At 46.4% G+C, this 27,148-nt stretch overlaps 1 protein-coding gene across 1 annotated transcript; it reads left to right on the forward strand.

The window, feature by feature from the left end:
• Window positions 1–384: 384 nt before the first annotated feature.
• Window positions 385–26,943, forward strand: LOC120843298. The gene is made up of 5 exons (XM_040214618.1): window positions 385–483; window positions 3,727–3,884; window positions 6,034–6,119; window positions 14,612–14,692; window positions 26,810–26,943. Exons 1-5 carry the CDS (start codon window positions 385–387, stop codon window positions 26,941–26,943), a joined length of 558 nt encoding a protein of 185 aa, XP_040070552.1.
• The last annotated feature ends 205 nt before the right edge of the window (window positions 26,944–27,148 follow it).

Here is a 27,148-nt window from a genome sequence, read left to right on the forward strand (position 1 = left end):
CCGGTATCGAACCAGGGACCTCTTCATTTCCAGTGGAGCGCTCCACCAACTGAATTAACCAGGAGTAAGACGTCCGTAGAGCAAACGGGTTTCAACAGCTTTTACCGCAGAAAAAAAAAAGAAGAATGGCCTTGAGATATATATCACATGTTGCAAGGTCCTATACGTCAAGATACACGACGCAATAAACAGAACAATAATATGGTGGGTCTACAAGTGAGTTCCTTCTTTTTTTAGAAAACAATGCCTCTCTCGGAGAGCCTGACTGACCCCACTCGAAACCTTGGATATAAAAGTCGGTACGTTTCGTCCACGACTACGGTATACTTATCTTGTATACTTGGGAGTCGACTTGGCGCAAATACATCTCAATCAAAAGCTACCATGACCACTGGACTCTTCGCTTTTTGTTTTATCCTGGCGGGGGCGATCTTCAGTTCGCATGCTTCGGATGCACAAACGTCACCACTTAATGCAAGTTGGGTAAGACGACTACTATTTTATATTCAAACGGCTAGAGCGCTGGTTGCTAAAGCTGCTTTTTTATACCAGCTTGCTATGAATGTGCCACAGAAGCAAAAATTATTTATCCGTTTTGCCTGGCTAACAAAACATAAAAAACAAACAAATTGTTCTTCATATTTCTAGAATACTTTACTCATTGCCCATTGTACTTGAAACGAAAGCGGGTTTGTCGGATTTTCGGGAGAGATCGGACAACTTTCAGGTTTTCACAGAAAAAAAAGAAAATTTGGGGGATTAATTTTATTTATGTGGATATAAAAATAAGCGCGCCTTCGCAGTCAAGAAGATTTCGTATTGAAGTAGCAAAATTTTGTTTTCTGAATGCTATCAGCGAATATGAAATATGTTGATTGCGGGCAACACATCTTCATAGGCCCCTTTCGAAAGTCACGTACCGATTATTAGAAGGTCCAAACTACTGCACAAGGGCAGAAACATCCTCGTCGTGGAAAGTGAAAGACATTCCATAAGATAGAAAGCGTTGGAAAGCAGCCAATGCTAGGAGCCGAAAAGCCAATCAAACAACGTCGAAAGTGCAACGTCACTGCGCTGATCACCTTTTTCTGTGGCTGAGTTTCTGCCTTCTAATCCAAGCAAACGCACAAAGTGTGCCGTGACGTTAAGGTTTAGTGCCCCATCGTGCAGGGATTGCACAGCTGCCGACAGAGGGCAGTCTTTCGAATGTGCCAGTTAAAAGGGCGATGCAACGATTTTTGTACTTTGGATGAATACCGCTTAGAACGAATCGCTGGCTTTAACGACCTATGAAACACGCCTTCGTTTTAGAGCGCAGCTCTTAGGCGCCCGTTTCCGGCTTGAGTGGCGTCGGCGTTATTGCGCGGTGCATTCCAGGACGCGTGACGTTACTGATGACGTCATCAATGACGTCATCGGCATCGTCACTGATGACGTCATCGTCATCTTGATCATCACTGATGACGTCATCGGCATCCGCATCGCCATCGTCCCTGATGACGTCAATGATGACGTCATCGGCATCCACACCGTAATAGTCACCGATAACGTCATCGGCGTTGTCATCGTCACAGATGACGTCATTAGTGACGTCACTGATGGCGTCATCGGCACCCGCATCGTCAGTGTCACTGATAAAGTCATCACTGACGTCACTCGTGACGTCACTGATGGCGTCATCGCCCCATTGTCACGTGACCTCATAGGGGTCACGTAAACCCCGTGAGGTCACGTGACCCTCGTGAGGCGACGGCGACGCCACTCGAAGGGAGGAGTAGCAGGCAGGATGAGGAGGTGATTAGGAGGGAGGAAGGATATACCTTCCCCTCAGTACCCTTCCCCTCTTACTCCTCCTCAAAAGCTGCGCTCTAATTCGGCATTACAGGGAGTTGCAAACGGCTTTCATATTTTTACAACAGGCAACAGTAATCCCAGAAAACAAATAAAAAAAAAACGGGCAGCGTTTGCCCCCTCACCTTGTAACCAAAACAAGCGGCCACGTGATCTGAAGCCGATTATACATGCCGCCAATGTTGATCATAGAAACGCGCTGGTGCTAACGAAAAAGAGTACGCCCGCCGAGTTCCAGACATTGTTATGGTTCGGCTATGGTCGTCATTACAGCGATTGGACTCGGGCCACTACACGAATGATTGTTGAGCTATTGATTATCACGAGCCCAAATGAAGTGCTCACGTAAAACTTTGGTCAAATCTATGAACCCCGCCTTCAAATACCGTCACTTGGGAACTACTGCGACCCCCCCTCCCTCCCCCCTCCTTTATTTAAACCCCCCACTGCTTCTGAATATGATAACCATGCAGTAAACGTATAAAAAGACTGTCATGTAAATTATATGGCTTTTGGTAACGTTTTCGTGGCTTCTGAGTGTAAATATTCTAGATTTGCAAATACATAAACCGTTCTGATTGAATTAGTTTAACAAAAACTTGAAAAAAAGTGAAAGCCGCTTACTACTACCTGCAATATCGAATTGGAGTGCAGCTCTTGAGGAGGAGGAGGGAAGGGTACTTAGGGGAGGGTATACCCCTCCTCCTCCTTCACCTCCTCCTCCTTTCATTCTTCAATCTCCTCATGGGGGTCACATGACCTTGGGGGAGGGGGGTCACGTGACTTTGTAGGGGGGTCACGTGACTTTGTAGGGGGGTCACGTGACCTGGGGGTCACTTGACCCGGGGGTCATGTGACCCCCCTGCGGTCACGTGACCCCGGGGGGGGGGGGGGGCTCGCGCGGTGCAATAATGGAATTCTCCCATCATGCACCGCGCAATTACGCCGACGGCGACGTCGACCCCGACGCCGACGGCGACGCCGCTCAAGCCGGAAGCGGGCGCCTAAGAGCTTCGCTCTAAAAAAAAAGTGCTCGGTACAGAATGCTGTTAGAAGCCAGGTAAAAATGAACTAGTACTACATGTTAATTCGCGGAAGTCCTTTGATCAGCGTCACCAGAGTTGCTCCATAGCAGTTCTGCTATAGAGCAACTCTGCTATGGAGCACTGATGACGTCATAAGTGACGTCATTGATGACGTCAGCAGTGATGATGACAATGACGATGCGGATGCCGGTGACGTCATCAGTGACGTCACTGATGACGTCCTCAGTGATGATGACGATGACGATGCGGATGCCGGTGACTTCACAGTGACGTCACTGATGACGTCATCAGTGACGATGACGTCATCGGGGGGGAGTCACATCACCTCGGGGGGTGACCTCGGGGGGGAGTCACGTGACCCTCCCCCCCCCCCCCCCCCCGAGGTCACGGGACCCCGGGGGTGCTTGCGCGGTGCATTATGGGACATTTACCATGATGCACCGCGCGGTTACGCTGACGGCGACGCCGCTCAAGCCGGAAATGGGCCCCTAAGAGCTGCGCTCTAAAAATATTAGGTTGTAGTGTCGGGAAACACATCCGGTTTTTTTTAACACTATTCGTGCGCGTTAATGACATTACGTAAATATGTCTTATTTTCTTGTTAGCCGAAAGGATAGCCATAAAAAAAACTCAGAATTTTTTCCGATATTTTGTCAGTTCAGATGTTATGACGCGACTCTGGTCGATAGCTTGTTTAATTAGAAAACTGCAAAAAAATATAAATCGCGAAATATGTAAAATTGAAAACATTACATGTTTTCATGTAAATCTTTCAAAACTATGTATTTCCCCGTAAGCCAGTAATCGTTTCCTCACATTTCGTTCCTAGGCATTCCTGAACGGCGATTACTACATGAAGTATCGTGACTACGAGAATGATTGGGTTTTTTTCAACTTCAAGTGTGCGTCAAGGTGGGGAGGACGTGACAGACGCCCAGGTGATCCCATCAGAATCCAATACATGACCAAAAATTACGACGGAGACCCGTAAGCGTGCATTTGAAAATAACGACTTAATTTGCATATTTCGTTTACTTGGCAACACTTGATTGGTTTGCAATATGTAGTTGAACCATTGCTCATAACTAAATCTTAGTCTTCATAAAGTTCTAAAATTAATTATACATCTTTGTATTTATCTTTTAAAAAAAAAACGATAAATCGCACGTGAAATTTAAATGCGTTTCTAGCTCTCCTTATAATTTGGATTTCCATCGGGAATTCAAGCTGAAGACGCTTCTCGTTGACTCTCATGTGCCTGTATATAACTATAATGTGTGTCTGTTATTTTTGTCATGAAAGTTTAATTCATGACAAAAATATATATCCTCTGATATGGGGTTTATTTGAAAGATTAGTTGCCTTTTTTTAATTCTAGGAAGCCATTGTTGGCAGAATTGTGCGCAAAAATTTTGGAACCTGCCGGTTATGTTTTTTGTGCCGTAGAGCTATGATATTTCCCCCAGATTTTAAGCATTCCACACGATTCGGCAAAACTGAGCCCTGGATACTAAGCGTTTGCGGACCCATTCTACCGAAGAGAGGGCAATAATGGCGGAACGTCACTGCATGCTTCGTCATGTCAGAAAGTTGACAGCGGCGGGCGGAGTGCTGCCCTCGCTCAGAGCAATTCCATTCTTGTTCGAGGGGAGGGTACTTACTCGGTGCACAACCGGGTGTGAACACGCTTAACAGATGTCGGTTTCGGTTTAGGGGAAAAGCGCGCTTCATCGGCGTCATACTCAGAGACATGAAAAGGAAGGCTCGGGTCAAGCTAGTCATCGCTGTTATTTTATCACTTTTTTCTTGCGTATAAGGTCAGAGCAGGCACTACCAAATAAACAAATATTAATGTTACACCCGTATCCTATGTCTAATAGATAAAATTTGTCGAAGAGTACGTTCATTGGTTCTCGCACGAGTCTCGATCTTTAACAGGGTCAGAATAATCACCTTGGCTCAGGCCGGTTTCTCTCAGACAGCAATTGGGGCGCTAGTAGGGCATGGCCGTGGCATGACGCTGGCGAACTGCTCTCCACCACGAAACCGAAACTGATAACCGCGTGTTGCGCTTGAGCTGAGCCCTGTGTGAGTCCTCCCCTCCGGATATAATAGAATCGCCCGAAGCGCGCGCAGTGCCTCTCCCCCCTTTTCCCCTTCTCCCCAGCAACCGTCTCGGCCACGGGCTCTCAATAGGTTTTTCGTGTTGCAGGAGGATGTACACTACTTTAAGCGCTTCATATACGATCCGACTGGAAGTGCATGCAACGTTAATGATAGGTCGGGGTTTAAGAGCGATCTAGTTCGCGTGCACACTTATTAGAAAGTAATGGCTCAAGCTAATGTAGTTAACACAGAAAGTTTTTAAAGTTTTTGTTACGCATAATTCGTCACTGGAGTAAAAACTTGACAGTCGCTTTGAGACATATTTTGATAAGGCATAAAATATGTTCGTTTCACATTTATAACCACAGTAGAGTAAAATACAAACAAATCATCTAAGCTTAACGAGTTTAATGAATCAGAGTAAGAGAAAGTAAAATAAAATAAAATAGGAATAAAGTAAAAAGAGATCTGCAAATTGTACAGTAGAATGTAATACATGGATTATTAGGCTTTTTGTAAAGCAGCCGTTGTTTTTTACATTTTTATTGGTCAAAAGACGACATACTGGTCATTACGCTAAGATCAAAAATAGCAGCAAATGAAGGATAAGGAGGTGATGATTTCTGGACTTTCTTCTTATGTTATCGTGACGAAATTTTCTTAATTGCATTATTTGTTAGTGTATTCGAGGGTATTAGAAAAAAATCGTTCCAATCCAATCCAATCTTCAAATGTGCAAATCGCACAACTCTTCAAGGCCACTACTCGATTATGGGGATTGCTTCCGAAACAAGTTTTCTTGGAGGAGTAATGTTTAACCCATAAATTGTCTGTAAAAATGTTTGACGCTTTGTGAATAAATATTTATATAATATTTTTGTATTTTAAGAACGTGTGTATATTGAGGTCTTTTTTTGATGATAGATTCAAAGGGGTCAAAAGAGGTGTTAACTTTCCGAACTTCAAACTCTCAAGGCAGTGTGCAGGCAACTTATCAATCTCTGAAGGTTTGATAAAAATTGTCTTTTAGATATGGTCATCAGTACGAAATCAAGGTGCTGTTCTACGAACATCAGATGGACAAGTTTGCTTATGACAAGTGGAGAAAGGGCAAAGGCAAGTTGGCTCGTTTAAAGATATTTTTATCGGGTTTTCGTTCTGGAGATTCTGATAACCATACAAAATTGGACTACTACAAATACCAATTATTTTGCGGTTTGTTGGTGACTTAATGTTTTCGTTGCAGCTTCTCGAGGTGGAGTTTTTTTAAAAGTTTTTCAGGTAGACTAATTACACGCCATGCCCGTGCCTTGGCGTAAATATTGCTGGGTAATTATATGCATGTATTGCTCCTGCATTCGCCTTAAGCATGCCTGTAACAAGAATAGAAATGGAATTTGCAATATTACCTCAATTTAGCCACTTTGTGGTGGATCATGTAAGATGCAGCAGGGGAGTCAACTTCGTTATGAAAGTAAGAGATTATTTTCAAAGCTTTTTTTTCAATACAGTAAAATTGACACTAAACCAATATTAAAATTTACGAATTTGCCACAAATACTATACCCATTTACTAGGTAAATGTATAAAAAAGCGTAGTATGTAGTTTATTTTTTATTAATTAAGGTAAGTGAATTAATTTCTTACAGCTTATATTGCTCAAACGTTTTTATATCAAACTGGTATTAATTTTATAACTCTTTTTTACGTTGTTTTGCAATGCACACGAGAAAAAATGTTTTGAGCACGCGTGTGGGCATGACAATGCAATCTTAAAAATACAAAGTAAAATAGGCTAATTGGCTCCTACTAAAATACTGAGTGCAAAGCAGAACAAAAGCAATCCGTGTGAGATCTCGTATATTTTAAAATATATACAACTAGAAAGAAGGATATTTTAAAAGGCTATTAAAAGTTTCTTTAAGCTTTGATAAATATAAAAACATACATCCTGGCCAAACCCTAATAGTTGCATTCTACGTATACTAAAGTTATGTAAAATTTGATTGTGATAATGTAATGTTAGGAACATAAATTCTTGTGCGCAACAGCGATTATATCCCAAGATGACGAAAGTAGAAAAACACGTTCCAAATTTACCATAGATTTGTAACAATGCTTTTTCGAGGCGGAATTTTTTCGAATTTAATTTTCAGTGAGGCACTGCAACTACATAAATATGCGACGGCGAGGAGATGGCTTGGCCTACCTCTGTGTCGCCGGAAGCACTTCAACTGTGTATTTGACTAATTACGCGATCATATTCGATCCTCAAAAAGACACTGACATGTAAGAAAAAGTGTTAAGGGTTTAATTGGGAACGTAATATTTTCCTCAATTTGCATAAAAACAAAACATTTGTGTTTGCAGAATGTTTATTACGCTTGGCGCAATTTAGGTGATGCTCGCCACCTGCTCTAGGCCCCGTGCACAGAACGGTAACCCCGCACATTACTATTGGATTGGCTTAGCTGTTTGGCTGAACACGTTCGCAAGCCTGAAGTCTCCCTGTCGCGGCGCCTGGTGCGTCTAGTCATAGCCTCCTCTATACTGACAAAGCCTGACAGATCGCCACGAGAAGCAGCGGCCGAAAGGGAAAGGTGGAGCGGTAGACAACGGATGAGAGGAGAGCCATGTGACCGGCGCCCCGCTGCGGCGAGACGCCGAAACACACTTCTACTGAGCGAACAACAGGTGTGTTTGGGGTCCTCGCCGCTGCAAAAGCTGTGTGTTGACGTCTAGGTTCCCCGAGAAATGACACTTTGATGCTCTGTGCTATCAGATCCTCGCGCTCCAAATCTGCGACCGGGCACTCTATGGCTCCGTTGTCCAACTGTCAGGCTTTGTGAGTTATAAAGGAGTCTATGGTCTAGTCTGCCGCCTGACACCATCTGCTAGTCGTGCGGGCAGACACGCTCCCACGTGCGGCGTTGGCTGCTATTGGAACGCTACCTACGGCTCTACTGCCATTATGAAGGCGGGAAGAGGACGCTACAGAGCGGCTCAATGCAGCTAAACGAGAAAATTGCAAATGAAGCCGGAAGTTGAGGTCGCGGTCGATGGGAATGCCCATTTCTGTCCTTTCCGTCGAATATCGTCTTTTGGTTTTGTTCGTTTTTGATAATCGCTGTGGGCCTGTCTCTCCAAACCGGAAGTCTCAACCGGCTTCAAGGCTAGTGGTGTGATGTCGCTTTCACAAGCTTCCTACCTTCATGGCTGTACCGGGATCCGGACATTTCGGTGTAGGTTGTTTCGGTGTATGGGGTTTCGGTTCAGTCTTTTCGCTTCACTGTCTTTTCGCTGCAAGGACTTTTCGGTGCGCGGATATTTCGGTGCACGAACTTTTCGGTGCACAGACTTTACGTTGTGGGACATTTTAATGTACGGATGTTTCAGTGCATTTACCTTTTGGTGTTAATATGAATTCCGATTTGTTTTCCCAAATTTTAAGAAACACGACGTAAAGTAGCGTAGACATCAACGGGCTGCATTTGGGGAGCAAGAAAAGACGTCCGAAATATGTCGGCTTGCGATGCATTCAACGCTTATCACACTTTTGATATTGTCATATTCTTGCCGCGTATTATTTAAACGCTCTACAGGGTGCCGCGATTTCCCTCCAAAATAAATCGTGACTCAAAACATTGCAATGTTTTCCTTCTCGAGCCACCCAGGCGTAAATATCGAGTATGCCCATATAATTCGCACTGATTTTCCTTTCTTCAATAGTGGACCGCTCTGTGCAAGTGAAACAAACTGTGTGTTGTTAGCAAGCGTCTTGCGAGAATCTAAAAAATAACAGCGCAAGTTGGGAATCCACACAAACACACGTCACCACAGGCCATAAAAAATAATCACACTTATGGACTTAGTGACGTGTGTTCGCGTGGATTCCCTACTTGTGCTATTATTTTTGAGACATGCATAACCAACTCGCCCCAGCCGCCGTTTTGTCTTGCGAGAGTTGCAGTATTTTTAAGCCTAATTAATAAAATTTGAGGACTAGTTACATCATTTTTAAATGTTCTGTTAAAGCCGAAATGTCAGATTGAAAGTTGTAGAGCTCTTTGAGGAACACACAAAATAGCTTTTTGCAACGGGATACGGTTCTCGTGTGTTTTTGTTTTCTGACCAGTCAAAAAGTCTGACACATGACAAAATACCCTGTGATAACGCGCCCGCCCCATCATGAAGTCAATTTTAACTGTCGAACTTTTTAGTAGGCTGAAAAAAAGAAGCACGTCACGCTTCATTTATTTTCCGAGCAAAAGTCGTTTTCTTTTATACTTTTACGGCCAACAGGCATCGTTATGGCCCGAAAGGAGAAGTTGTCTCCAGATGATGCACAGCCACTGCTTTTTTCGCACGAGAATTAGTAAATATTTTATATCATGGAAAATAAATTGATTATTCAATCTATTCGGTTTGTTTTCTTGATTCTAATTGATATTTGATGTTATTACAATTATTCAGTACTCGCGCACCCCTCCATTATTATGTAATGAGCTACAAATGATCATTTTTATTTTCGTCGTGCGAGGTTATTCAACATAGAGAAAAGGGCTACCGAAAGAGGCGCCAGCCTGCCTAGGAGTTTGCAAAAATGGATTGTGTATTAAATTGTGGTTGGATATTTTCCTCTATGTAACCCCCAACCAGGCAGAGAGCTGCCAAAGCACCTCTTCCAGACATGACTGTCAGTGTGTTTCTTTTTCTCACTGAATTAGCTGGCCAGAGGGTTTTCTTTTCAAAGTGCTGAAAGAAACAGCAGAACGTGACAGCACTGTCATGCCCCAACTACCCCTTGTACACCATGCATGGCAGGGGTGTCCAAGCTGCGACTTGCGACCCGCATGCGGCGCTTTGCGTGTTGAAGTGCGGCTCGCGGCTCTTCACTAAGCCCCCCCCCCCTGTCCCCCCCCCCCCCCACACACAGTCACACAAGCCCACAAACACACTTTCCCCGCCTCCCTCCACAGTTGGATTGCTTTTGACTCGGATAGATCTAAAGTAAAAGTAGTTTCATTTTTTTGCAATCGGAAAAAGTTTGCTCATGGAAACAATTACCCCAGACTGTGGTCTCGGGTAATTTTCAGCATTCTTAAGCCTCTTGCTGTGGGTTTTATTCCAAGGTGTGATCAAAAAATGAAAGCCGCTTACAACTCCCTGTAACGCCGAATTAGAGCGCAGCTCTTGAGGAGGAGGAGGGAAGGGCACGGGGGGGGGGGGGTGGTAAACTAACCAGGGGGGGGGGGTCACGTGACCTTGGGGGTCACGTGACCCCCAATGCCGATGATGTCATCACTGACGTCACTGATGACGTCATCCGTGACGATGACGATGCGGGTACCGATGACGTCATTAGTGACGTCACTGATGGCTTCACCAGTGATGATGACGATGACGATGCGAATGTCGGTGACGTCATCAGTGACGTCGCTGATGACGTCATCAGTGATGATGACGATGACGATGCGGATGCCGGTGACGACATCAGTGACGTCACTGATGACGTCATCAGTGATGATGACGATGACGATGCGGATGCCGGTGACGTCGTCAGTGATGATGACGATGACGATGTGGATGCCGGTGACGTCATCAGTGATGATGACGATGACAATGTGGATGCCGGTGACGTCATCAGTGATGATGACGATGACGATGTGGATGCCGGTGACATCAGTGATGATGACGATGACGATGGGGATGCCGGTGACGTCATCAGTGATGATGACGATGACGATGCGGATGCCGGTGACGTCATCAGTGATGATGACGATGACGATGTGGATGCCGGTGAAGTCATCAGTGATGATGACGATGACGATGTGGATGCCGGTGACGTCATCAGTGATGATGACGATGACGATGGGGATGCCGGTGACGTCATCAGTGTTGATGACGATGACGATGTGGATGCCGGTGACGTCATCAGTAATGATGACGATGACGATGCGGATGCCGGTGACGTCATCAGTGATGATGACGATGACGATGTGGATGCCGGTGACGTCATCAGTGATGATGGCGATGACGATGTGGATGCTGGTGACGTCATCAGTGATGATGACGATGACGATGTGGATGCTGGTGACGTCATCAGTAACGATGACGTCATCGGGGGGTCACGCGACATCGGCGGGGGTCACGTGACCTCGAGGAGGGGGTCACGTGACCTTGAGGAGGGGGTCACGTGACCTCAGGGGAGTCACGTGACCTCGGGGGGGTCACGTGACCCCCCACGAGGTCACGTGACCCCGGTGGGGGGGCTCGCGCGGTGCATTATGGGACATTTCCCATGATGCACCGCGCGGTTACGCCGACGGCGACGCCGACGGCGACGGCGACGGCGACGCCGCTCAAGCCGGAAACGGGCCCCTAAGAGCTGCGCTCTAAAAGTCCCGGGACTGACTTTGTAGCATAAAAAGAGAGGGTAGCCTGGTGATGCGCGCGCAGCAGTCGAACGACTGGACCTTCGTGTCACGCTATACGAAAGTGCGTTTCTCTGTCAAAATTTGGAGCTGCGCTACAGGAGTTTTTGTTACCACGTGCACGGGCACAATAGCGATTTCACCATAGAACGCAAACCAGAGCAAGACCGAACATAAAGTCTGCGTCAAACTCGGCAAATAAAATGCAGATACCTTTAAGATGATTCTGTAGGCTTTTGTCCCATGCAGTAAATTTTGCGAAGCGTTTTAGGTGGCACTCGCGCTTCAGGAACGGCAGAAAATCGCTGGAAGACGAAGAGCGCTAGGGCGACCTTATCCGTTCTCTCTTTGACTTCAGTGACGTTCTGCCATTCTTGCGGCGCGAGTGTCACTTAAAATACCTCGCACACCTCTCTACTTGTTGGCATATAAGCGTTCTAAATCATCTAAGAGGACTCTGTTTCTGATTTGTCGAGTTTGGCGTAAAATAGATGTTCGTTCTCATTTTGGTTAGCTGTCTATGGAGAGATCGCCATTATGCTGGTGCATCTGATCAAACAAACTCTTATAGCGGAGCTCCAAGTGTTCACAGAGCGAGCGTTCTTTGGCATACTTATGCAAGAAGGTCCCCGCTTTCGACTACTGCCACTCTCTGTATGCTGCAAAATCAGTCCCGGAATTTTCCTGCCACGCCCTCGTACCCGGAATGCCAATAATAAACTCCGCACTCTGGCAGAAGACTCCAAGAACGCCTCTATCGAACCAACCTGTAAACGTGATGCGATGCGTCGAGCACCTACATTGAACTCGTAAAAGAGACAACAGTCAAACGAACCATAACGTCCAACGTCTCCAATTCTCACGCAGGATAATGCTGCGCCTTAAGTCGGAGTCACACTACTTAATACTACTCATACTTCGTACAAAAAAAGAAAACAGTCTGCAAACACGAGTCACCGTAATATTCGTTGTTCGAATGACTCGTGTCAAGTTTCTCCTCAAACTCCTTGCCATGCGGTAATGAGTTCACTGATGGAGCGGTTTCTCAGTCCAATTGCTCGATTGAAGCCACGTGGTTTACATGGGCCACGTTCGCAATATGAGTTGCGAAGACTTGCCGCCAGCGTATCGTCTGCCAGCGTCTCCGCGTTTCCGCCTGCTTTTTTCCACGCCACGCGCAAAACGAAGAGCATGCGCACTCACGAATAATCTCCTCAGGAGTCGTCCGCCATTAAATTTTAAAAGATACCATGACTTGAAATAGATTCACTCTCCGATCTAAGCTCTCTAGCTGTAGGCGTCGAAAAAAAGTGAAAGCTGCTTACAACTCCCTGTAACGCCGAAGTAGAGCGCAGCTCTTGAGGAGGAGGGAAGGGCACTGGGGGGGGGGGGGGGTTAAACTAACCAGGGGGGGGGGTCACGTGACCTTGGGGGTCACGTGACCCCCAATGCCGATGATGTCATCACTGACGTCACTGATGACGTCATCAGTGACGATGACGATGCGGGTGCCGATGACGTCATTAGTGACGTCATCGGCACCCGCATCAGTGACGTCACTGATGACGTCATCAGTGATGATGACGATGACGATGCGGATGTCGGTAACATCATCAGTGATGATGACGATGACGATGCGGATGCCGGTGACGTCATCAGTGATGATGACGATGACGATGTGGATGCCGGTGACGTCATCAGTGATGATGACGATGACGATGTGGATGCAGGTGACGTCATCAGTGATGATGACGTCATCAGTGATGATGACGATGACGATGTGGATGCCGGTGACGTCATCAGTGACGATGACGTCATTGGGGGTCACGCGACATCGGCGGGGGTCACGTGACCTCAGGGGAGTCACGTGACTTGGGGGGTCACGTGACCTCGGGGGGGGGTCACGTGCCCCCCACGAGGTCACGTGACCCCGGTGGGGGGCTCGCGCGGTGCATTATGGGACATTTCCCACGATGCACCGGGGTCACGTGACCTCGGGGGGGTCACGTGCCCCCCACGAGGTCACGTGACCCCGGTGGGGGGCTCGCGCGGTGCATTATGGGACATTTCCCATGATGCACCGCGCGGTTACGCCGACGCCGACGGCGACGCCGACGCCGCTCAAGCCGGAAACGGGCCCCTAAGAGCTGCGCTCTAAAATTGTGAGCAGCAGCAGAGGCTTTATTCGACGTTCCCCCCAAGCAGAGCCCTCTCAATTTCAAGTCAAGATATAATGCAAGTTGAAAGACGTTTCGGAGATCAAGAGAGAGAGAGAGAGAATTACGTCGACAACAAAAACAAATCCACACACGGTGGGCCACGTTTGTAACAATATATAAACATGCTAAAACAAAATTGGTGTTGCCGTGTTTATAGTCAGTGACAGGTCAAGAGAAGTTTTCTGGCCGGGGAGCAGGAAGCAGACAAAATACTGAAGAGAGGAGGAGGTTTCCTCCTCTGCTCGCCAGCGCTCCGCCTACACCCTCCTCCTCTACCCTCTTTTCCCTCGAAAACCCCTTTCCACTTGTAAGCGACTACAGGAAACGCAAACATATATAGTAAAAGGCGGCATTCCCTGTATCCCCCCGCTCACCCTAATAAACAAGTATATAGTCACACTGGTAGTTAAGAAACCCCATAAACATTAGTGAAGAGAACAGCGAGCACCGAGGTTTTTTCTAGCGATATTTAAGACTGCTTTCTAGCGTAAGCAGTCTTAACTGCACTCCTCTATTCTGTTCGCTTCACTTCATCATTGCCACAGCAGGAGGGTTATTGCCACTTCAGCTGCTACTGCGTCCTTCTCCCCAGCATAGGCCTTTGTGGAGGCTCGTCAGCGCCCGCTTTAGTGGCTCGGCAACTGGCTAAGACAGGGTCGGCAATGAAGGCTCAATCTGGCGAGTGTTTAAAACGTTCATAAAAGAATTAGAGTTGCTAAAGTTTTGTTATTCCTACAAATGTTTCCCATCGCATTTTGTGAAGTAATTTTGTTTTTCCGATCCTAGCTGTAACCGTAATCTACTGAGCAGAAAACAGAAGACGTATACTTAATACGTATAAACCCCCAGATAAGCCAAAGGAAAATAACTGGGTTAGATTAATAAGTAATAATCGCACAATATTCTGAATACATGTTTTATAAATGCTTTGGTTGTGGTCTCTTGTTTTAAACAGAACAACAAAGGCAACTGATTTACATGGACCTCAAGGAGCAGTGTCAAGTTACAAAAACCTTTTACAATGAAACCAACTCAGGTGAGTGACTAACTGTGATGTATAAGCACCTCAAACCTCAAATATAGGTGGATTCACATATTGAAGAACACAGAAGAGAGATTGGTGTGTTTCCACAGCGTAGCAACGACCATCTCTTCCTAGCAGTGCTATGCTCCTTTCACCCTTAAAGATTGCTTCACCTACTTGCGTCTGAGTGGGACCATTTGGTTTATGACTTCTTGCGTTCCAGTACAGCACGTTGCGTCGTCTTTGACGTTTTTATGTGTGAAGTTCTAGATACGTCAGCTAAAAGCCGACGCAGATGGGGCGCATTCTCAACATATTTGCGTGCGTTTTAGCGGATGTAATTACGGCACTTGGCGGGCGTTTTTTTTTTTTTTTTTTTTTTGCACAGAAGAGAGGAGAGGATTGTAGCTAAACAACACACGGCATTTTCGTCGACGACGACCTCTCCTCGGCGTTTGGTGGAGTGTGCCCCGACTCACGCTTTTCATAAAACGAGGCAAGATGTAGATAAATTGCTATATTAATGCTTTCCGCAGGGGACATAACTAAATGATAATCAACCACCCGAGCCTTATTTGCAAACGGATCTCTAAAAATGTTCCTTGCAATAGCCTGCTCAAAATCCTTCCTTTTATAATTCTTTTCTTCACATCGCCCTCCTCATAGAGCGTCCTTTCTTCTGTCTCAGTCGTACATCGCTCGTTCGAAAGAGATATAGTGATTTCATACAGTTCGCCGTTAAGGCGCTTTCACATACTTGCGCTTCACTATACCAATTGAAACAAGACCGGTTTTTAAAGGAGCGGTGCAACGATGTTCAATTGGAATGTTTTTCACTCGACACGAGCTTACTGGCACACCTGGAACTCAAGGATACTCACACGCAACGCCACTGACCAAGAAACTCCTTTGTTGCGGGGTGATTTCAAGGACAAAAGCGATAATTTTCATTCAATCTCTCCTTTGCAAAATTTGATGACAACGTGGGGATCGCAGTACACCCAAGTGACGATATTTCAATGCGGTTCATAGATTGTACCCGAGCATTGCGTGGGCACTCGACTTGGGCTCGTGATAATTGCTAGCTCGAGAAGCATTCGGGTAGTGACCCGTGTCCAATCGCTGTAACGACGACAACAGCCGAGCCCTAACAATGTCTGGAACTCAGCGCGTGTCCTGTGGTTTGCCAACCCCAGCGCGTGGCTATGATCAACACTGGCGGCATATAATCGGCTCCAGATCACGTGTTCGCTTGTTCTGGCTGCGAGTTGAGGGGGTGAACGCTGCTCGTTTTTCTTTAATTTTTTTCTGGGACTTCTATTGCGTGGGGTGAAAAACGAACGCGTGTTTCATATGTCATTAACGTTAGGGATCCGTTTTAAGCGGTATTTGCGCAAAGTACAAAAATTGTTGCATCGCTCCTTTAAGCATCTTGAACCGGTTCATGACCAGCTCTGCAGCAGCGCATTCTGTCGTAAGAGGCTTAATAACCGATCTTGTCTCATTCGGTCGTACTCGGTTGCGAGTGTGCGAATGCACCTTTAGCCGTTGAACTCGACAAATGAGCGCCGATTTCGGCGGTTGAGTCGAGCCAGCCAACCGGCCGCAAAGATAGGCAAGCCGACCCTCAAAGGAGCTGTGCAACGATATTCAGTTGGAATGTTTTTCACTTTGCACGAGCTTACTGGCACTAGTGGGGCTCAAGGATACTCGCACGCAACTCCGCTGGCCGAGAAACTCCTTTGTTGCGGTGTAACTTCAAGGACAAAAGCGATCATTTTCATTCAATCTCTCTTTTGCAAAATTTCTTGACGTAACTTGGGGACCGCAAAACACCCAAGTGACGATATTTGAATGCTGTTCATAGATTGGACCCGAGCATTGCGTGGGCACTCGATTTGGGCTCGTGATAAATACTAGCTCGAGAAGCGTTCGGGTAGTGGCCCGTGTGAAACCGCTCCAACGACGACAATAGCCGAGCCATAACAATATCTGGAACTCAGCGCGTGCCCTTTGCTTTGCCAACCCCAGCGCGTGGCTATGATCTACATTGGCGGCATATTGTCGGCTCCAGATCACGTGGCCGCTTGTTCTGGCTGCGAGTTGAGGGGGTGTGCGCTGCTCGTTTTTCTTTAGTTTTTTTCTGGGACTTCTATTGCGTGGGGTGAAAAACGAACGCGTGTTTTATAGGTCATTAATGTCAGGGATCCGTTCTAAGCGGTAATTGCGCAAAGTACAAAAATTGTTGCATCGCCCCTTTAAGTAACTTCCGGCTGTCAACTCAGGAGCTGATTGGCTGGCACTCCGCCGTACGCTTCCGGAAACGCGACACCGAAATACTCCGAAACGCCGAGATCTGTCTCGGTCAGATCCCCAAATAGGCGCGTATTTACGCTAAACTTGAGACGTCAAGGAAGCGCTCGTCCCGACAGCCGCTATATACGTCGGGATTACGTCGCTGAAACGCCAGTAAATACGTCCAAAATACGCCGTATCTTCGACATTCTTACAAACCTTTCAGCGTGGGTAATCTAGACGTGTAGCGGGTTTCAGGACGAGAGCGCTTCGTTGATCGGCACCTCAAAGTCGGCAGAAGAACGCGCGTTTTTTTGTGGTCCGACCAAGACAGGTCCAGGAGCTTCGGCGTATTTCGGTGTGGCGTATTCCGAAGCGTACGGCGTGGGGCCGGCCGCCAATCAGCTCCCGAGTTGACAGCCGTAAGTTGCTCGAGGATCGGCTCGCCTAGGGCCAGTGACAAATACGCCCTGTGCGCGTACACAATTGGCTCTCACTTCCCCCCCCCCCCCCCCCCCCGCCCCATTTCCATTTACAACGCCTACACTCTAAAAATGGTCACGCATAGCAAGCGTGACGCAAAGCGATTTTTTGCACGCTTGTTCTAAGCGTGGTGTTTTTCAACGCTTAGAATTCACGCTCCCTAAGCGTGAACTGCGCATATGTTTAACGCTTGCAGCCGTGACGCAAAACGATTTTTTACACGCTTGTTCTAAGCGTGCTGTTTCTCAACGCTTAGAATTAACGCTCCCTAAGCGTGAACTGTGCTATGGTTTAACGCTTGGCAGGCGTGAGGGGGCCCTTGCGTTTACACGCTTATTACAGCGTGCGTTTTCTCCACGCTTAGATAATGGCGCCTACTAGGCGTGTGATAAGCGCGTTGCGGTGGAGACCTCTGGCCGTGGGCATTCCGCTTTCTTGCATTTAATATATCATCCCAATAACTAAGATTATTGGGACGATATACTAAATGCGAGAAAGCCCAATGTCAGCTGCCAGAGGTTTCAACCACGACGCATATTTCACGCGCCTAGAAGGCGTCATTATTTGAGGGTGGAGAAAACACACGCCGTAATCAGCGTATGAACACACGGGCCCCCATGCATCATATTGTTATCGGATATCGCTATAGGAGCTCAAAAACGATCTTCTATATCTCTCTAAGTACTCCTTTAGGCGAATTGAGTAGTGCAAGAAAGGTAAACGTGCTGCTTTATGTATAATTACGCACATATACGAATGGCAGTTGTGAATCATGTTACGCCTGGAACATTGCGCTAAGTAGCTGTAAGCTGTTGACAGCTGTGCAACTTGTATAAAGATTTTAGGAAATTTATGTTTGGCGTCTAAAAACCCAAAGAAAGAGACAGACAGAGAGAGAGAGAGAGATCTCGTTAGGCTCTAGTTACAAGAAGGAACAGTCGAAAAGGAACTAAATAGAAAAAGGCAAACAAATGTCAGCTTCGGGGCTAAACTCTTTATTTGAAAATCTTTTTTTTTTGGTACAAATAAGCCATTAAAAAAGTATAATGCCCACTAAATGCTAAGAACTGCCACAACTATGAGTATAGTGAAACAAATATGAATGAATGTCAATATTTGTCAATATGAATGAATGTCATTTTTAGCGGGTTTGAATCAGTATATATTTTTTCAGTAAATGTTAGAAAAATATCAATATATAATTCATTGCCATATGTTTTGCAGCTACGCAGTGATAATTGTGTGGTGTCATACTTCTTTGCGGTTCGTTTTCTATAACATACAACAATTGGTATACTAGAAAAATTGTGCTTTGTGGCAAGTCTGTGATTTTCTAAAAGAAGTTAACCACAGAATAAGGAGGTTTTTCCTTCTAAAAATGGTTCGTAACAAAACACAACCAGTTTAAACAACGTCATCACTTCGCTAACAAAGGTCAAACTGGCATAAATATTAAATGAGTTCAAATGAGCAAAGTGTTACGAAAGTCAATATTTGCTAATAAAGATTGAATTGGCGTAATGACTAGATTTAGTTTTGGAGCATTCGACCGCGTGGCACTTGCCATTTTTTCTACATACCATAGATTTTTCATTATTAAGGGCGGCTCTTTATTTCACTTGCTAGAGAGATTATTATTTTGATGTACATAACTCCCCTCCACCCATTCCTCAAAAACCAGAACGAAAAAAAAAAACAAAAAAACTTTGTGTGAGCAAAAAGTGCAACTTTGAGAGAGGATCACGCAACCTTTTCTGGGCCCACGCTACCTGAGACCTGCTTGCTCGTTTCACTACTCTCTGTACAAAACCAAGCATCTGCCCAAATGCTGCTGGGTATGTTACGTTCTTTAAGTAGTAAACACAGAGGCATAGCACCAGCGCTTTCTCGAGAGACGTCTCCGGTTGCAGGTCGATTTCATTTCGTGGTTCGTGGACGCAGATTAGCCGTCTCGTTTCGCCCCACACAATGCAGGGTCCCAGAATATCCGTCGGTGCAACCTGTTGACAATCAATTAAGATATTATGGCCTAAAAAAACTTAGTATTACAAAGATGAGTATAAACACTTGAACGTTCACATTGTCCACGTTGCACTAACTGAAGCGCTCATAACAGACTGTTCTTAGTTCATAAAGCTGTGTAACATTAAGTGCGCTTTGAGCGTACTTGAAGTATCCTCTTTATTGCGAAAGTGCTCTACTCGCCGCTGAAATCAGTGCGTTCTTTTGCGAGCGTCACAAAAAAGCGTCATGCCGACGCGTTACGGTTACGTCGACGGCGACGCCGCTCAAGCTAACTCGATATTTCTGCAAAGCTTTATCTCAAAGAAACGATTGCGTTGAGGCTGATCAAAACGAAAATGAAACATGCCTGCAAGCACCGGAAATGCAAAGATTCACGCGGCTGCCTCTGATGTTACTTCGATTCTTTGCGTCTCCTTCACCGCTGCGATCCTTTTCCTCCTACAATGCAACGTTGTGCACCCTTTCCCGTCTTTCCTGCTGCCAACCTTTTTCCCTTGCCACATTGCCACGTACCCATTCTCTCCTTCACCCATATTCTGGGTGTTCGTCGATTCCGAACCGTAAACTTTCAACACGGGAGACCGACGCAGAGGCGGCACTTCAGGCAAAATATGCTTTTGAAGTTTTTGCGACAGCAACGGAACACTTGGAATAACAAGCTCACCTCTGTACTGCAGTGTCTACAGCCGAGAGCAAACTCGCGCGACTACCTCAACTACGCCCCAACATGCGCGGTTCATTCCTTCACCTTTCCGAATAAACAACATTTGTTTCAATTCCGCGCTCAATCACAAGCAGCAAAAACTGTTTCGTGGATGTGGCAGTTATGCTCAAAAGCACAACGCTTCAAGAAAAGCAACACAATAAAGATTGCGCTACTTGATACTTGTGCTTTCACAAAAAAAAAAAAAAAAAAAAAAAAAAAAAAACAGCGGATTAAGACAGTAATGGGGTACAAACGAAAACAGGGTTCTTACCCAGATATTGCAGTCTTCCATGAATAGCTGGCAAATGGTCGCAGTAAAGGCACCAGCCAAATGGGAAGCTCTTTCCTTGGCTGGCATTCAGGTCCGTCTCCCGCATGAATTCGGGGCACTCGCACTCGCTATGTTTGCAGCGACCCCGCGGCACTCCACGCACGTCAAGTGCGGTAAACATGGCACACTGCGCCCGAACTCACGCGCCGTCTCCCGCTAAATTTCACAAGTCGCAGTCAGTCAAGCTGATCCAGCCACCAGCCACAGCCACAAACAAGGCGTGTCGGGAACTGACTAAGCAAGCCAGGGAGCAACGGGAACAGCACAACGGCTTTCTCGCTTTTCCCGCCAAAAAGAGGACGCATGCGCCCTCTGTGCTTCAAGGAAAAGAGAAAAAAAGCTCACATCAACAAAAAATTAACAAAAAAGCACGCGCAAGTGGATCTTCAGGCGGGTCAACCCATTCGGATATATATTAGCGTGACGATGGACGGAGGCGCGCGCGTTTCTCCGAAAATCTAAGCGTGCGTTTTGCGGTCGTCACGCTAACGCTGTTGATCACGTCCGAAAAAAAGGCTGAGCGGGATTCCTCAGACTGCTTTAACGCTTGCACACAGAAAACAAACGCTTATTTTTGATCACGTGGTGCTTAAAACGTCATTCCCGTCGTATTGACGACGGTTCCACGCTTGAAACTCGCGGTTAGCGTGAGGTTCAGCGTGACAGTTTTTAGGGTGTACGTGCACACACCTACTTAGTGTATTCCGCCGGCTGGCTGTCCTGACTCAACCGCCGAAGTGAGCGCTCGCTCGTTGCGTTCGACGACTTATTGGCCAACTGCACGAAATTGCTTTAAATCTTTCGTCCTTATGACCCTGGATCCTGGGGAAGTCGTGCCAAGCTTCCCGTATGGTCGCCATTATGGTTCATGGAATGAGCAGTTTCTCCTTGGCCTCCCTGTTTTTCGTGAGCCGGTGAAGCTCGTGGCACGAAGTTTTAAAGTGAAGTTTCTCGAATACCGAGCTTTTTTAATCCACAAACCGGCGAAACAAGCGCACATCTTTGAAACAAATGAAAAATAAATTTCTTTTCTTGAAATACGCAAGAACAACGATAAGAGATCTGCAAAGATCTGCATGATTGATGGTTGGATTGCATGCACAGCGCCAAAGACGCTTGTTTTAGCGAGGAACGCGTGCAGTACGACGATGCTCCGTAGTGATGTTGGTGGAACGAGTTGAGAAGGGCCCTCTCGAAGCTTCCAAAATTTTGGGTGGACGGAAATAGCAATTGCCATGGCAACTCAATCAGCCAGTTAGCTTACGAGGTTGTTCCGTGTGTATATTGGTGTCTGTTTGTGCCCGGTTAATAGACAGCTAAGACAACGGCGCTACTTTCTGAGGATCCATTGACTATATTTCGAACGAACGATAAACGACCGAAAAAGAATAATCGAAGGACGACTTTGCGACGAGGTCAGCGCCTTTTCTCGTTATCAAGAGCGTATCCACGCAGTGAGCTTGCGTCGGAATAATCGACAACGCGTCTTCGTAGAGTTCTCATAATGTATGCTAGAGGTCCAACTGGCGTTAATGTGAGATGTCAAATTGAAGCAGGCAGCAACAAGTTTTAAATTGGCTTCCGACAAAATGCATTCTCATGGGAAAAGTGGGTGCATTTTCTTCCTGCCCTTAATTATGAGAGCAAATATCATAAACAATGCGTACGTACAGGATAGCTTGGAACATTTATCAGTCACGCAGACGATAATATTGCTCAGTCATAGGTTTTTTTTTTGTTTTTTTTTCAAATTCCCGGAATTAAAAACTGTTCTAAAATGGGTTCGTACCCGTATACGATGACTTCCTCAAATATTGAGTGTTTTTTTCTTCATGCAAAAATTAACTCTGCCACCCCTGAACGCTCATTCTTCGCCAAAATGTAGCGCTAGAGGTCCGAACCAGATGCCAAAGCTTCAGCACGAACCGGTGTCTTTTTCAAGAGTTACAACAGATTTTCTGAAATTTGCAATGGGAAAATGAGGTGCAGTTTTGCCCGTTTTTGGTCACGCCATAGAGCTCCATGTATTCAAAAGCTCTGTCGGCTCCGAATTCCCCATTAAAAATGTCAGAAACTCACTTATAACTTATTAAGAAAACGGTTACTACTGAAGTTTTGTCCTCTACTGGCCTCTAATTCGGACCTCTAGCGCTATATTTGAACCGAGAATCAGCGTTCGGCGATGCGTAGTTTATAATTTCCATAAAAAAAAAAAAAAACAAGAAAAGAACACTATTTCTTTTTTAGGAGAAAACGAGCATAGCAACGCTCGTTCTCATCTTTACATTGAATCTGCAGATAGAAACTGAGAGATATGATGAAAGTAGGGCGCCCGGGGATGTCAGAGCTCGGAACTCTGGTTGGAATAATCATACACTGTAATAGAATTCAGGGTAGTGTTTGGGATGAAAGCTTGTGTGGCTGCGCCTGCAGACAACGATCGCGGCGCTGCAGTCGGCAGGGCAGCAGAAGGTCGCTGCAGCCTGCACGTGCCATCACCCGTGCGCGTGCACCTGGCGCACACGCACAACCATGCACCACCACACTGACCCTCTACTTCCGATGCGCTTGTGTGGACACCCATCGCGATCTACACCATATGCCTCACGCGTGTAGCCGCTCCGGCCCAACACTACCCCGTATTCTGTAGTAGTACACTGTAATAATCAGTCGGTAGACGCCAAGCAAGCTGCCTTTTTCTCTACTACGGTATTAGAATTTACACCATGGTCTCTACTCACTGGATGCTCTGACATGTTTGAACAGTGAGCTTGGCATCTAGTCGCTACTCACTGCAACAAAAACTCGGTGCTGTGAATGCACCCGCGCGCTCGAATCTACTTTTCTTCCTGATTTTCCAGGGTGTTTTCACGTCAGATAATTCACTGATGGTCTGGGTTGTATTTTTCTTATACTTATCTCAAAATATTTATGAGAATCATGTTCTTGGAAGGAGGACTCAGCTAGACGTGAATGTTGTAGTGTGAGTTTTTCCGTAGATACAAAAAATTTCCAAACCCCAGTTGTGGATATTGCCAAGGTTCTACTACGGTGCCTCGTTCAACCATAAATTAGAGTACATAAAAGTGAAAGCCGTTTACAACTCCCTGTAACGCCGAATTGGAGCGCAGCTCTTGAAGAGGAGGAGGGAAGGGTACTGAGGGGAGGGTAGATCCCTCCTCGTCCTCCTCCTTCTCCTCCTCCTCCCCTCATTCTTTAATATGTTCCGGGGGGGGGGGTCACTTGACCTCGGGGGGAGGGGAGGTCACGTGACCTTGGGGAGGGGGGCCACGTGATCTCGGGGTGTCACGTGACCTCGGGGGGTCACGAGACCTTGGGGGTCACGTGACCTTGGGAGGGATCACGTGACCTGGGGGTCACGTGACCTTGGGGTGACCTTGGTTAGGCCGACGGCGACGGCGACGCCGACGCCGCTCAACCCGGAAACGGGCACCTAAGAGCTGCGCTCTAAAACATACAAGTAGTAATTAGTTTGTACATTTATATTACGAAGGGTGTATGACATGTATACAGAATAATAAACAATACAATAAATATTTCTACCCAGAATAAAAAAGCCGTTTACTTTTTCGCTTAAAAGCCCGGTAACAGCGAATTAGAGCGCAGCTCTTGAGGAGGAGGAGGGAAGGGTACTGGGGGGGAATAAAGTGACATGGGGGGTCACGTGACGATGCCGATGATGTCATCAGTGACGTCACTGATGACTTCATCAGTGACGGTGACGACGCGGACTCCGGTGACGTCATAAGCGATGATGACGATGACGATGCAGATGTCGGTGACGCCATCAGTGACGTCACTGATGACGTCATCCGTGATGATGACGACGATGCGGATGCCGGTGACGTCATCAGTGACGTCACTGATGACGTCATCAGTGACGATGACGTCATCGGGGAGGTCACGTGACCTCGGCGGGGGGGTCATGTGACCCTGGGGGTGGTCACGTGAGCTCGGGGGGTGTCACGTGACTTCGGGGGGGTCACGTGACCTCGGGCGTCACGCGACTTTGGGTGTCAGGTGACCTTGGGGGTCACGTGGCCTGGGGATGATTTTGGGGCCGCGTGACCTTGGGGTGACTTTGGTTACGCCGACGCCGACGCCGCTCAAGCCGGGAACGGGCCCCTAAGAGCTGCGCTCTAAAACTATAAAACACGCCAAGGGAGCAGGGTGTATAGGCACATTCACAAACTGTTTTACCAAAAACTAATTTCCATTAAACGTTGCAAACTATAGAGAAATTCTTTCCGTCGTCTTTGTCCAAAAACCAACACCCTTCCAAGTTTATATATATGTGCACACCATTCTAATATTTCCAAAGTGACATCCCCGTGTGCGATCTTTACATCCCAGCACGCTCTTGTGCAACGCTTTTGAAAGCGAGTAAAACACTCACCATACATTCAAACGCTGAAATCCGCATCACCCGTTTTTGTAATAGTGCATAAAACGGATTTCATGTAGCAATAGTTGTAGCAAATACGTTTATTGACACGAAAGGTGGTTATGACGTTGCCTCTTGGTTGATATTATTTGGCAAGACAGGGGGCGATGAGGAGACGAAGTGCGAAATGCACAGCGTCATCTAGTGCGGCGCCGAAGAACATTCTCCGTATCACCAGTTGGCTTCGGAGCTGGCAAAGGCCAGGTCGCAAAAGCGTAGTTCTGAAAAATAATTCGCTCGCAGAAGCACTCTCGCAGATAAAGTGCTTTCGATAACCAGGGGACCGTGCCCGTGCCATTGCCCGCACTTAAATAATGAAAAAAAAATGTTTAATTGAAGCGTACGTCCGTCATGCTGGTTACGGCGAGAAACCAGCGACCGGCGGGGCGACGAGCACGTACGTGCGCAAGAAGATCGTAAAACAATACTAACCCTTAGCTCGCCGGTGTGGGTGAGGATCGATGACGGTGAGCAGTAGGCCTCCATTGTTACCGACAACGATACGATCTCAAAGAATGGCAGAGGAAACTCCTCGAAACAAAGATGGCAGCGCAAAGAGTGTTGCCAGACATCCGAAGAAATTCGCCTATGGTCTATTACACGTAGAAGACAAGACCTATGCCTTTCCCTCTGAAACGTCATCATTAGTGGATCCCCGCAGCGCCACCTGCCTTGCGTAAGCAGTGTTGCCAGCCAAACTTAGAAACAAAAAGAAATGCCACGTTAGGGATAACCTTTGTGAGGGTAACCCTCGTGGCCCTCGTGCGAGTAATCCTGGTGACCCTCGTCAGGGTAACCCTCGTAATCCTAGTGAAGGTAACCCTCGTAACTCTCACGAGGGTAACTCATGTGACGTCACACGTGACGTCACGTGTGACGTTATTATGAAAAACGTCCCATAATGCAACGCACGGTTACGCCGACGCCACCGATGCCGACGATGCCGCTCAAGCGGAAGCAGGCAAATAATTGCTGCGCTCTAAAAAAAAAAAAAAACTTTAATGGGCTGTTGAAAATAAAAATAAATGTTTTTAAACAGTCTGGTTAATATGCACGTGCCAAAAAAATTACGCGAAAAAAATTATTAGGGCAATATTGACGGCAAGAGAGTTATTTGAAATTCTTCGCGCGAAGTCCATGACGTCACGGGTCATTACGCAATGACCATCTCGGTCCTGAAGGCGAATGAGCCGATTCAGCTCTCCTCCACGCGCCCGAAATTCCGAGAGAAAAAAAAGTGGAAAGGAGGTGACTGGCGACTAAATCGCGTCTTGCGCCGTCAGTATTGCTCTAAATGTTGTTTGTTTTTTCGTAAAAATTAATTTTTTGACGCGCGGTACCCAACCAAACTGCTAAAAAACATTCTCGGTTTTTTTCACGGGCCTTTTAAGTATGGTCTACGACTTTTAATTTTGTCCCAGTCTCAGAAATATCAACTCGCAACGCGAGTAATCAAAGAAATAAAGCGTGTAAAATATGTTATGAAGTTTCTGAATTAGATTTCAAAATGTTTGTACTTCTCTTATTTATAAAAGAAAACTGCCGAAACACCATTTTCGAAACCCAGTGAAATGCAAAAACTTACTTCTTGCCTTAGATACTCCTGCTGTGTATCCTTTACAGCAACGGAAGTACGCTTGTGAGTTGTACCACCGGGTAGTGCAGTGTTCTTGGTGACACCCCGGTCTCGAATGTTTGCACGTTGTATGCTGTACCCATTCTTCACTTCCTAGACACTGCTTATGCCTCACGATTTGCCAAGTTGTGTATATCGGGACCACTCCTTGTGGCTCTTTGCATCCATGCGTTTCTCTGCTTTTTCAGGCTGTACGCTGTGGATGGGCTATTATAAAGTAGACGGGGAGCCTCCAACTGAGTGCGAAAAAGTCTACAAGAGCTGCGGGGGTTCAACGAAGGTCCAGTACCACGATAAATGTAAATACAAACCTCCAAAATGAGGCAGACAATAAAAATTCCTTCACAATTGCCGACAAGGAATTGACACCACTCATGTATTTCTGTAGGTTTTGTAAAACGGAGAGTATGCGTGCTTTCTTTTCTTTTTCTTTTTTTTTGTAGTACGCTTCCATGCTGTAGGTAATGTTGTTTCAGTGTTACAGAATCTCTCCCCGGAATGCTTGGCACCGGAAGGCTGTCCGCCTT

This window comes from Ixodes scapularis, unplaced genomic scaffold, assembly GCF_016920785.2.
Source record: "Ixodes scapularis isolate PalLabHiFi unplaced genomic scaffold, ASM1692078v2 PGA_scaffold5__190_contigs__length_132052651, whole genome shotgun sequence".
NCBI lineage: Eukaryota > Metazoa > Arthropoda > Arachnida > Ixodida > Ixodidae > Ixodes > Ixodes scapularis.

Excerpts from the sequence above, each read along its gene's own strand:
- LOC120843298 (XM_040214618.1), top strand. The coding sequence starts at position 385 with ATGACCACTGGACTCTTCGCTTTTTGTTTTATCCTGGCGGGGGCGATC. Across the intron at positions 484-3,726 it reads CACCACTTAATGCAAGTTGG|GCATTCCTGAACGGCGATTA; the intron begins GTAAGACGACTA and ends TTTCGTTCCTAG. Across the intron at positions 3,885-6,033 it reads AAAAATTACGACGGAGACCC|ATATGGTCATCAGTACGAAA; the intron begins GTAAGCGTGCAT and ends ATTGTCTTTTAG.